The sequence below is a fragment of the Hemiscyllium ocellatum genome, chromosome 6 (assembly GCF_020745735.1).
Source record: "Hemiscyllium ocellatum isolate sHemOce1 chromosome 6, sHemOce1.pat.X.cur, whole genome shotgun sequence".
Taxonomy (NCBI): Eukaryota; Metazoa; Chordata; class Chondrichthyes; order Orectolobiformes; family Hemiscylliidae; genus Hemiscyllium; species Hemiscyllium ocellatum.
The window spans coordinates 19,124,689-19,138,401 of NC_083406.1; the positions used below are offsets into that span (position 1 = coordinate 19,124,689).

Sequence of the window (13,713 nt, forward strand, 5' to 3'; positions counted from 1 at the left end):
AGGTTTGTTCAATATATCGCATCAGTTGTACAATACTATGATCTTTTGCGAGAAATTCTGTGTCCTATGATCCTGCCCCACTAGCTACCTGACGAAGAAAAGTGCTCTTAAAACTTCTACTTCCAAATAAACCTATTCAAGTATAACCTGGTGTTGTGTGATTTTTAATTTGATTGAGTTTTTTCAGCTAGTTCACAGAAAGGATTGATGAAGGTATAGAGGTTGATGTAGTATACATGGACTTCCAAAACGCGTTTAATACAGTGTTACCTTACGGGTTTTTCACAAAAGTTGCAGCACATATAATTCTGCTTTTAATTCTGCCCAATTGCATTTTCTGGATTTCATTACTGCAGTTCTGTCAGAATTCTCTCATGAAAAGTCTTCAGCTTTTGCTCAACACATCTTAACCTGCCCTCTTTGACTAAGCTTCAGGTCACCTTAAAGTCAAATTTTGTGCAATTACAGTCCAAAATGTTCTGAGGTGTTTTATCTTGATAAAATCATTATAAAAATGGGAGTTGTACTTTATTAGGTTTTTTTCCCTTATATACTTAATTAAGGTAAGCATTGTGGAAGCCATCAGTTTGTTCCAAGTGAACTATGCTATAGTTTACTGAGCCGACACAATTGCCACAATTCTGAATTTTAAAGAACCGCACATTGCTACTCGAGTTGAAAAAACCCATTAAACTAGAACTGTCTAGGCCAAAGTGAATTCCCACATGAAAGCTTTGAGCTACATTAAGAAGCACCACAATATGGTGCAACAGCTGATATTCTCTTGCCACAGTATCAGCTTCAAGATAACTTTGTTTACGAAGCTGAAACCATGAGATTGCATTCTGTGGTACGGCTGGGCATAGAATAACCCAGATTCGCTTTCACACACATAGATTTCTTGTATTACAGTTCGTCCATTGCTAAAATAATCTCTGCACTGAAAGTTAGTAGAAAGGCTTCAGAACTCTTTCTAAATTACTTCTGTTGCTACCAGCCCTTTGTTGGCCTTCATTTTATGCAAATTATTGATCATACATTTGACATCCCTACCCTTTGTGGGGTCTTTAATTACATCAGTGTCACTAAACAATGTGTGCACTGCCAAAGATTTTCAAGGTCGATCATCTTTGAACTGTTTGTTGAGAATGCTCTGTCCAAAATCATAAATGCCACCCTGGGCGAATGCTCGTGAACTCAGATCCATGTGCTCCCTCCCAGTCTTTGCATTAACATAGCACTCTCAATGAGACAAACAATTTCACTGCATAGCCACTTTTTTCAGCTAAACTGATTGTTCATAAATATCACACTTCCTTGCAAGGACAATGGTTACGGTCTTACCTGAGTGGTTTGCAACACAGTACATACAAGTGAAACAAGGATTAAATGTATTAATGTTTCAAATCCACTGGAAAACAAAACCATCTTTTGACTGCAAGGACAACCTAATTTTCAAAATCTGCTCAACCTGACAATTTTTAATTAATGATGGTCCTTAATCTGTTTCACAGACTGCACTGGATTCAGGGGTCTGAATTTTGCAGATGGCATTTCATATTTATAAACAGTATTTTTTAGAAGTATAATTTTTAATCAAATAATTGAGCTGAAACATTAATGGAATTCAATGGATCAGAGCAAAATGCAAACTGCAATTTACCAGGCTCGAGGGAAAAGCGGCCTGCTGGTGTGTGCAGAGCTTTTTGATCTGGGGATCAAATCTAACCCCACTGACAACCATTCTCTCCTGTTGTTTTTTACGTACGTCAATGATGAAATGCGAGCTCGCAGCAGTACGTTGTCAGAAACATCAATAGTACAGCAATAACGTGGGAAGAGATTATTGGATTTTCATGCATGTAGTCAGCCAAAACACATACAAAGACACCTTTTGGAAAATTCATCTTCATTGTACAATCATCCACAGCTCTGTACAGTCTTCCTTTTCTTTTAATGTCAGCTTTTGTGATGGATCATCTAGAGTCATAGAGATGTACAATACAGAAAAAGTCCCTTCAGTCCAGCTCAACCACGCTGACCAGACATCTTAAATTAATGTATGCCCATTTGCCAGCCTTTGGTCCATATCCTTCTAAACCTTTCATATTCATATACCCATCCAGATGCCTTTTAAATGTTGTCATTGTACAAGTCCCCACAACTCCCTCTGGCAGCTCATTCCATATTCGCACCACCCTCCGCGTAAAGAATTTGCCACTTAAGTCCCTTTTTAATTTTGCCCCTCTCACTTTAAACCTACGCCCTCTGGTTTTGAACTCCCCTACCTTGGGGAAAAGACCTTGACTATTCATCCTATCCATGCCCCTCATGATTTATAAACCTCTTTAAGGTCACCCCTCAGCCTCCAATGCTCTGGGAAAAATAGCCTCAGCCTAGTCAGCCTCACCCCATAGCTCAATCCTTCCAACCCTGACAACATTCTTGTAAATCTTTCTCTGAACCCTTTCAAGTTTAACAACATCTTTTCTATAGCAGAGAGACCAGGACTGTATTCAAAAAGTAGCCTAACCAATGTCCTGTACAGCCACAACATGATCCATTCCTAGACTCAATACATTGTCCAATAAAGATAAGTGTACCAAACACCTTCTCCACTACCCTGCCTACTTTCACGGAACTACGAACCTGCACTCCAAGGTGTCTTTGTTCAGCAACATTCCCCAGGTCCTTATCATTAAGTGTATAAGTCCTGCCCTGATTTGTCTTTCCAAAAATGCAGCATCTCACATTTATCTAAATTAAAGTCCATCTGCCACTCCTTGGCTCATTGGCCCATCTGATCAAGGTCCTGTTGTAATCTGAGATAACCTTCTTCGCCGTCCACTGCACCACCAAAAAAACTGTAAATTAGCTGACCACACATCCATGTAATTTATATAAATAACAAAAAGCAGTGGACCCAGCACCAATCCCTGCATCACACCAATGATCACAGGGTTCCAGTCTGAAAAGCAACTCTCCTCCATCAGCCTCTGTCATCCTAGCCAATTTTGTATCCAAATGGCTAGTTCTCTCTGTATGAAAATTCACTAAATCACAGCTTTCCACATTTGCTGAAAGGAAGCAGAATTCAAACTTCTGTTGCAGCATTTTAAGACATTTGGGCATTTACAGCTAAGTCTGTCATTGATGATGTCATCTTCAGTAAACTCTCTGCTGCTGTGTCTTGCCAAAGGCCTCGTTTTGACCTAAAAGACTGAGGTTTATCTGCAATGGTCAGGATTGTCTTATTCTTCCCCTGTACTTTAGTATTCGGCTCACTCAGATGGCATGATAATGTCTGGGAGATATGCCAGCTTAGCCCACGAGTAATCATCTGACTGCAACTCTTTCCAAGGCTATTCATGTGTTGAAAAGTCTGTCAGTTCTCTCCAGATCTCATGAACACTGGAGAGAACCTTCCCCCACAATAACCATCTCACCTTGGCAATAAACTGGAAAGCTTGGCCTCTATTTCTGCACACAAAGTAGTGAACCAACATGATTTCAATCACTGTGCTTTCAGTAATTCATGATTTTCACACTTGTTCTCAACCTGGTGACATCGTTTTGATGACAACAGCTTCACTGTGGAGAATGCAATGGTTGATCTGAATGTCAGAATGTTCCTCTTTCACCTTACTGACAAACCTTTTGACATCCCCTATCATGAGGGGTGCTCCATCAGTTCAAATGCTCCAACACATGACCCTGATTAGTTTGTTTCATTCAAGTAAGTAGCGGCTACCCAGCCATGACCTATTGAATGGCAGAGCAGGCTGGACAAGCTCCTGTTGTTGCTGCTGCTCCTGTTCCTTATGGTCTTAAAATATTTCTTCGTAAGTTGCATAATTTGGTAGCTCCTTACAAAATAAGAAATGCTCCTGAATGGAGTTTCCATCAACATACTGAACATCGGCCAGCAGCTGGCAATGTCTGTGGACTCACCAATCTGCAGAGCAAACTTCCCATCAGTAGTTAACTTCTCCTGCTTCAATGTCAGCTGACATCATTAATTTGACATTTAACTGTATTATCAGAGTGGAATTTTGATGATCTCCTTTGCAGTATCAGCTCCTAACATCACACTTGCAATTTTTATTTATACGTGGACATGTTTAATGTTTCGGCAATGATAAGCTCAGCCACCAGGTAACTAGTCCCTTGAGTTTTATCTGACACCAACTTTATCAGAAAAACAGTTACTGGATCCAAAATTTTGACTCTGCTTTTCTCTCCTCAGGTGCTGCCAGATCTGTTGAATTTCACCAGCAATTTCTGTTTCTATTCCCACTTTGTCAGATGCTAGATTTGCTTCATGTATTGTTCTTTCAACACTTGAAGTACTGAATGTCTTTGTTTGCAAATAGCAATTTAACTTAATTAGTAGCAAGAAAGTGTTTAAAAGTTTGGCACTGAGAAAGTATCACAAAGGGCTTACGCCCGAATGCTTGACTCTCCTGCTCCTCGAATGCTGCCTGACCAGCTGTGCTATTGCAACGCCACAATTTTTGACTCTGATCTCTAGCATCTGCAGTCCTCACTTTCTCCCAGCATCACAGTGCTTGCCAGCTTCTCTCTGCCAGTGAGATACTTACATAAGGGGCAAGCAGCATATCTGCTATCCATGAAAATCCAAAGGCCAGATAGCTCTCATTACACTGTTTCTGAACTATTTTGCTGATTACTTTTTGGGTTTGGTGTTACATTAATGACTGAATTAGCAGAAGAATTGCCCCTTTGAGAACAAACTTATCAGTTCTTCTTAAATCAGCAGAAATAATGTTGAATTTGCAAGGGAACATGGATGGAATCAATTTAGCTGCAGATGCTAACACCAATTTGTTTTGTCTCATTTTACTAACAAAAAAAAGTGCATGGACACCATGCTCAGTTTCAATGGTCACTAGCAAAAACTATTACATCATGTCAGCTTTCCCTTGGGCCACCTGCATTGAGAACGTCCATTTCTTAGAGTTGAAAGACAGAGTTACTTCACTTCTATGTTGATGATTAATTTTCACAAGTTTTATGAGTTGTAATTTTGGTTGGATAGAATATTGCTTCAGAGGAAACTCTGTCTTACATTAATTTTCATTATCTTGGCTCAAAATATTACAGTACGCTTGACAGTTCTTGCCTCACATCAGTGTGACATGACACATCGGTTGATAACTTCAGTTAGTAAGTTTGCAGATGACACCAAAATTGGAGGTGTAGTGGACAGCAAAGGTTAGCTCAGATTACAATAGGATCTTGATCAGATGGGCCAATGGGTTGAGAAGTAGCAGATGCAGTTTAATTCAGATAAATACGAGGTGCTGCATTTTGGGAAAGCAAATCTTAGCAGGACTGATACACTTAATGATAAGGCCCTAGGGAGTGTTGCTGAACAAAAAGACCTTGGAGTGCAGGTTCATAGCTCCTTGAAAGTAGAGTCGCAGGTAGAGAGGATAATGAAGAAGGCGTTTGGTATGCTTTCTTTTATCGGTCAGAATATTGAGTACAGGGGTTGGGAGGTCATGTTGCGGCTATACAGGACATTGGTTAGGCCATGTTGGAATATTGCGTGCAATTCTGGTCTCCTTCCTATCAGAAAGATGTTGTGAACCTTGAAAGGGATGTTGCCAGGATTGAGGATTTGAGCTGTAGGGAGAGGCTGAACAGGCTGAGGCTGTTTTCCCTGGAGTGTCGGAGGCTGAGTGGTAACCTTATAGAGGTTTACAAAATTATGAGGGGCATGGATTAGGATAAATAGACAAAGTCTTTTTCCCTGGGGTGGGGGAGTTCAGAACTAGAGGGCATAGGTTTAGGGTGAGAGGGGAAAGATATAAAAGAGACCTTTTCACGCAGAGGGTGGTACATGTATGGAATGAGCTGCCAGAGGAAGTGATAGAGCCTGGTATAATTGCAACATTTAAAAGGCATTTGGATGGGTATATGAATAGGAAGAGTTTGGAGGGATATGAGCCAGGTGCTGGTAGGTGGAACTAGATTGGGTTGGGATATCTGGCCGGCATGGACGGATTGGACCAAAGGGTCTGTTTCCATGCTGTACACCTCTATGACTCTACTGACCACTCGGCCTTCCTCCATCTCTATGGCACCATTCTCCTGCAAGTTTACTTTTTACTATTTCAAGTTAGAGTTACCCACTCTTTAAAATTACATTTCTTACTGTTGTGACACAGCTAGCTGTATTGTGCTTCAGGGGTAAAATTGCTGATTCAATAAAGAAAACAATATTTATATTTATTATTTTCATGCTACCATGTGTAAGAAACTCTAGTCCTGAATATAAATATACACAGGACGGGGGTTCTCCAATTTAATTTTTTAAAAATCAAATAATTTAAAGATCTGTGCTATAGATACAATTAATGAAATAAAGTAGTTTGTGTTTTTTCATTATCAGTTTGTGTCAGGACTCACTGTAATAAAAACAGAAAGTGCTGAAACAACCCAGCTGTTATAGGAACAAACACACGCCTTGATAGTGTTCTAGGTCAGGTGTGCAGAGGCAGGAAAAATCCCAGCTCCACAAATCTGACCTTTAAAAATGGTCAACCACATTTCTAACTTTTGGTCTGGGGATTGGACTGAGTGTCAGTTTGAGAGATCAAGAGAAGTAGAGGAACTGTCATTTCCTGAAGCTGGCTGAAAGGAACTCCTCCCTGGGCATTCAGCACTGTGTTCACACTTCAGAAACTAAAGATTAATACAGAAAACCATCCCTCCTGTGCCCATCCTCTCCTTTTCCAAGACCAACCATGCCAGGCTTTGCCTTGTAATTTCTGATCGTCACTCATACTCCCAGTGCCACCATCACGCTACACCATCAACCCATTTCTAATGGTACCTCATACCCTCTTATACCTCCAATTATCTCCATCGTCCTATTATGGTACCTATATTATTTCAATACAGCTCATACCTGGAGTAGTGTAGACTTGGCATAGAGAGAGAAGTGCAAAGGGCAGCTCCTGTGCACTCCAGGTAGTGATAAACGGCTCCGTTTCGGAATGGCAGGCAGTGACCAGTGGGGTACCGCAGGGATCAGTGCTGGGACCACAGCTTTTTACAATATATATTAATGATATAGAAGATGGCATTAGTAATAACATTAGCAATTTGCTGATGATACAAAGCTAGGTGACAGGGTGAAATGTGAGGAGGATGTTAGGAGATTACAGGGTGACCTGGACAGGTTAGGTGAGTGGTCAGATGCAGCTTAATGTGCCACTTTGGTGGCAAGAACAGGAAGGCAGATTATTACCTAAGTGGAATCAATTTAGGTAATGGGGCAGTACAGAGAGATCTGGGTGTTCTTGTACACCAGTCAATGAAGGCCAGCATGCAGGTAAAGCAGGTAGTGAAGAAGACTAATAGCATGCTGGCCTTCATAACAAGAGGGATTGAGTATAGAAGCAAAGAGGTGCTTCTGCAGCTGTACAGGGCCCTGGTGAGACCACACCTAGAGTACTGTGTGCAGTTCTGGTCTCCAAATTTGAGGAAAGACATTCTGGCTATTGAGGGAGTGCAGTGTAGGTTCACAAGGTCAATACCTGGAATGGCGGGACTACCTTATGCTGAAAGACTGGAGCGACTGGGCTTGTATACCCTTGAGTTTAGAAGACTGAGAGGGGATCTGATTGAGACATATAAGATTATTAAAGGATTGGATACTCTGGAGGCAGGAAACATGTTTCCTCTGATGGGTGAGTGCCGAACCAGAGGACACAGCTTAAAAATACGGGGTAGACCATTTAGGACAGAGGTGAGGAGAAACCTTTTCACTCAGAGAGTGGTGGCTGTGTGGAATGCTCTGCCCCAGAGGGCAGTGGAGGCCCAGTCTCTGGATTCATTTAAGAAAGAGTTAGATAGAGCTCTCAAGGATAGTGGAATCGAGGGTTATGGAGATAAGGCAGGAACAGGATACTGATTAAGGATGATCAGCCATGATCATATTGAATGGTGGTGCAGGCTCGAAGGGCAGAATGGCCTACTCCTGCACCTATTGTCTATTGTCTAAACCATTGTATACCTTAGGAGGTAGACAGAAAATAAAGCTGTGCATCAATTGATAATATCAATGTCGAAAAAAATCTGTAATTGATTCAAAAAACATTCAAAACATGAAATTTCTTCAAGGAAGCCTTGTGAAAATAAACATTCCACTTAAATGTTTAACCCATGCTATAAACAAACATTTCTATTCAATAAGCGATTGGAGCTGATTACTGAAATGCTCACTTGATAAGCAGCACATTATGAAAATGATGGTTTGTGAAATCAGTCCACTTCAGCAGGTTAGAGGCTCGGAAATCTGTGGAAAGTAACTCATTTCCTGCCTTAACAATACCTGTCCATCATCTACAAGGCACAAGTCAGGAATGTGATGGATTACTCTGCACTTGCCTGAATTGGTGCAGCTTCAACAGCACTCAAGAAGTTTTACACCATCCAGGACAAAGCAGCCCACTTGATTTCTACCCCACTTCAACATTCTGCTGCTGCAAAACTAGGAGGAGCAGCTGTAAAAGTGGGAGAGAGCTTGTAAAGGTGGGAAGGGGAAGAGGCATTGCAAAGTGGGCTGCCAAGGGAAAGGCAGGGACTGCAAAGGAGAAAGAGGAGCTTTGTAAAGGATAGTGGAGGGCTGCAAACCAGGGAGAGGGATTGTAAAAAAGGGATGCAAAAGATGAGAAGGGATGCAAAGGCAAGTTAGGAAACGACAAAGATGAGTGAGGGGCTGCAAAGATGATCAGAGCTAGATATGATTGGGGGTGGGGGGGGGGTGGTGGCACTGTGACAAAACCAAGACAGCGAAGCAGAGAGAGGGTGCATTTGGAGAAACTAAGGGATTAACACAATCAAAGGCAGTACTCGATAGAGGGAGCATCATAAATGATCTGGTTCCTACACCATGGGAATAAGAATACAGTAACTACAAGAGCTCCACTGTTCTAATAGTCCAACCCAAAACCTCTCAATTTTCAATTCCTCAAAAATGAACTCAATTTCCTCCACCATATCTGTGTCCCTGGGAAATCCAACTCTCTGTTCACCACCATTACGTAATGCCTACTTCTCATTTGCGTCTGCAGCAGCTCAGTGAATAACTCATGTCTCTTGAGGCATTCACACAAAAATCGCAGTGCAGGAGTGAAGCAGTGCTGCATGGTTGGAAGTGCCATGTTTCAGACTAGACATTAAACTGATGCCCCACCTGCCCGCTCCTACAGCACTATTTTGAAGAGGAGCTGTGATTGCTTCACAATATCCCAGCCATTAAACATAGCTCAACCAAGATCATTAAAAATAAATTATCTGGAGTTCTCACATTGCTACCTGTGGAAGCTTGTGCAAATTGACAGCTCTGCTTCCTATATTACACCAGTTGCCACATTATAAAGTATCTCATTCCAAGTGCTTTACAACACCTTAAGTTTGTGATAAGGTCGTTGGAGGTGCCAGTTCCCCGAACCTGATGGGTCATTGGTCTGAAGAGTTAAACCTGCGTTTTGCTTTCCTCAAGTACTTCCAAATGTGCTGAATTTTTCCACATTTTCTGTTTTCATTGCTCCCTTCCCTTTTCACCACATCCTGAGTAATGTAGTGAGACTAGCAAGTTTATTAGGATGAAGAGGTGCATAACTGTTCAAGATAGCTGTGAGCACTGAGCACTGCTGCTTCAGCAAGGAGGTTCACCAGTGGGATCAAGAAGTGAAAGCACAAAACTGGTCAGAATACCTGGTGCTTAATGATCTCTAAGTGACAGAAAATGCAAATGGTTTAGGGAGTGGTGATTTGACACATATGTATAACCAACAACTTGCATTTATGAAGTGCCCTTGATAAATGAAAAATTTCCAAGGCACTTTATAGGAATATAATCAACTAAAAATTTGATAGTGTGCATAAAAGGAGCTTGGTCAAAGTGGAAAGGAATGGCTTAAAGGAGAAAAAGAGAGGCTGAGGGAGGGAATTCAGGAGCTTATAGTCCAGGATAACTGAAAGAATGAGCCCCAGTGTTGGGCAAAAGAAATCTGAACAGGAGAAACACAGAGAACTTAGAGAGCTGCAAGACTGGAGATGTTTGCAGGAAAAGGGAGAGGCAGGACGAGGGAGGAATTTGAACAAAAAAAAATTATAAGCTTGACAGAAAACCGTTGATGGTCAGTATGCACACAATGGTGGGTAAAGAGGGCCTAGTGAGGGTGAGGATACAGGAACCAGAGTCTTGGTTCAACTGAAGTCTACAAAACATGTAAGGCAGAAGGCCAGACAGAAGAGTACTGGAATAGAGCTAACAAAGGCATGGATTATGCTTTCAACAATAGGAATGCCCAAGGCAAAAGTGGAGATGAATAATGTGGGATGTGTGATTCTTTGAAATGGCAACAGTAAGCATGTAATAACACCACAAGTGTTAATCTCAGCATGGAAATTATTGCTCGATCCAATTTAGTTGTTAATATAGAACAGTACTAAACCATTGGAAGGCAACAACTATACAATGCTTCTTCAGTTCTGATAGAGTCACAATATTTGAAAACTTCAACCTCTCTTCCTCTTTCTACAGCTACACCGACAGCATTTCCAACAGTTCATGTTAATTTTTATTTTCTAGTAGCTGCAGTGTTCTCCTTTTAACTCTAAGGAATTATATTTAATAAATCATTCTCTACATAGTATTAAATGGATAACTGAATTTAAATGATAAACAGGGAAGCACTGTTAAAATTGGTGAATTTTGGTTAGATGAAGCTGATGAACCACCTGATGAAGGAGCAGCGCTCTGAAAGCTAGTGCTTCCAATTAAACCTGTTGGTCTATAACCTGTTGTTGTGTGATTTTTAACTTTGGTTAGATAAATATTCGCATATTAAAAATAGTTGCATTCCTTGATATAAAACGGGTGCAGAGGACATTTTAAAAAACTACCAGGATTATGCCAGAACTGAGAGTTTAAAACTATCAGGAATGATTGAGCAGACCGGCCTCTTCTGCTGAAAAAGAGCAGCTTGGTTGGGTGGAAATGCATCATCTATAGAAACAATTAAAAGTAGTCAAGCGTTGAGAATGTAAACATAAAGAAGATGTTTTCACTTTCGCAGAGAATGGGAGTGGTTGAACTGAGTAGATATGATGAACTTAAGGGGAAGTCAGATAACTATGTAAGAGGAGAAAAAAACTGAAGATTATTGCTTTGTTTCTGTACAATTCAGACAGAATACAATTCATGATCACAACATTTACTACAATTACAAGATACAAATCATCAGTGTTTTTGCATTGTGGTTAGATGTTTGTATGGAAGGGGAAGATCATTATTACAAATTTAAAGAGCAACTTTCTTATGCTGAAAGGGTGGGGTCAGGTTGAAAGGGAAGAGGGTCCAATGGAACATGAACACTGACATGGACCAGTTGGGCCGAAACGTCTTTTTCTGTGCTGCAAATTCTATTTAATATTAGTTGCATCAGTAATAATATGACTGCAACATTAGATAATTTCAATTCAATAGCAACTCAACAGAAAATAGCAGAATATCAATGTTTTATTCGACCTGCCTGTTATCAGTCAAAACATTTACGGTTCTGTGTGGGCGATGCAAATCATTGCCACGTGCAAAATAACAGCCTGGTTTAAAAGAAGATGTGGGAGGGTGATTGCACTGGCCTGTGGCAAGGAACTAGTTGGTGAAAGTGGAAAGAGTGAACTCAGAAATGCCATGAAAATGCAAAGATTTACTTTAAATATGACATAATTTCTGAGCTGACCTTAGTGAAGAAAATTATAAAATAAAATGAATTATCTCTCGAGCATGACTTTCCTAAAGATAATTTCAATTCATGGTTTGAAATCATAATAGCACTACATATTGTGTTCTTTCTTTTAAAAATGTTCATCTAAAATGAAGGTCACGAATATATGATAGTCATTCATAAATTTAACAACAAATTCGAGAGAAATCTTTTTTTCTGCCAAAGAATAGTGAAAATTTGGAACTCACTACTACAAGGCACAGTGGCTGAGAATAGTATAAATGCATTTAAGGCAAAACTACATAAACACATGCAGCAGTTCAAGAAAGCAGCTCACTGCCACTTTCTCAAGGGCAATTCGATATGGACAATAGATGCTGGGCTTGCTAGCAGTGCGACTCAATTAGTGAACAAATAATTAAACTTTTAAACACTCAAACAAAATACTGCACGTGCTGGAAATCTGAAGAATCATACTGGACTCAAAACATTATTTCCGTTGATCTCTTCAGAGATGCTGCCAACTTGCTGAGTTCCGATAACACTTCCTGTTGTTCTCACAAATTTTTAAAAATGAAGAAGCTAGATCTTGGCCTGACAGAGGCAGGAATTGGATGATACATTGACAGGGTGAGATAAGGTAGAGTTGGAAGAAGTTCATATAAATTAGTTAAGACCTAAAATTGTTTTGCAAATTTCCTCTCTATCGTCAGCTCATGATTATGGGATAAGAATGCAAATGCCATGAAGGGTAGAGAATAAAAGTTGCAACTTAGATCATGCACTATCAAAGAAGTCATTACTTGCCACCGATGTCTCCTGTTGTTCTGGTTAAGCTGAGCCAGCATGATTTGCTGATCCAACATTTCCATCCTCTGCTGTCTCTGAATTTCCAGCGTTGCACCCATTCCAATGGGAGCCTCGTCAGTGGGATCAGCAGATGAGAAAAGTGGTTCAAGAATAAATGAGGCACATCTGGTCACCCACTTCGGTACACAAAGTAATCGCTGTACCTTCAGCACATTGTAGTGGTAAACAATTCCGGAAAGCTGTAGAAAGAGTGTATGAAATGGTCATCAACGGATAGTAAACATTCAAACATTAGATCTATGGCAACAGCACATAACAACTATACTGCTCTCAGCAATAGCCTTAGGTTACAACAGTTGCAGACAATTGGGCTCTGACTTTAACTGGGGCAAGATTTCCAAACATTAAAGGAGTGAAGCTCTGGTTGAAAAGTCCACAAATCTGTGGACATATCTGCATGCTTTTCTTTCTGCCAGTACTCCTTGTCTGAAGCCGGCCTGCTTACCAAGATATGGGATAGTTTTATAGAGTCTGGAGCTGATTGTGGGGATTGAGAGAGAAACCCAGGTCAAGACATAGGGAATCGGTGATTGTGGGATGTGGTGCAATTGGACTGGGGAAGCCATAAGTAATTGGGATGAAAGTCTTCTGCTTAATTTGGCCCACAAACAGTGTTGGAAAAGGAGTTCCTTCCTCCAGGAAACAGGAATCAACTGTCTTTAAATGCTGTGTCCCATGGCCCAAGGTACAGACAGGCCAGAGCTAAACTTGGAAGAGAGTTGAACTATCTTATTAAATATTTAAACCTGACAGCAGATTGCCTGCCCATCTCATCTCAAACTCAATATGGGCAGGTTCCAAGTCGATTTGTGTAAGAATTGAGGTTTTTAAAAATTGCTGAAATGTTTTAAATTGTTGTAACCCATTTGACCCAAAGTCACTCATTCTGGAGATAAAATTATAGCATCAGAAACTTGTACCACAACTATAAACCCTTAATACTTGCTTGAACAGAAAGATGCCAACTGAAGTTACTGTTGCCATGAGTTTACTTTTTAATTCTTTTCTGTACTGGCACTCTGGAGTTATTACAGATATTAGGTACACATCTTTTGTTCAAAGGGATATAGAA

At 40.5% G+C, this 13,713-nt stretch overlaps 1 protein-coding gene across 1 annotated transcript in view; it reads right to left on the reverse strand.

Annotated features, from left to right (window-relative positions):
• ubac2 (UBA domain containing 2) overlaps positions 1-13,713 on the reverse strand; it is a 266,984-nt gene that overhangs the window by 39,119 nt on the left and 214,152 nt on the right. Inside the window, exon 7 of the mRNA XM_060825853.1 lies at positions 12,575-12,820. Coding sequence (XP_060681836.1) covers positions 12,575-12,820 — 246 coding nt within the window. The remainder of the gene's footprint in view (positions 1-12,574; positions 12,821-13,713) is intronic.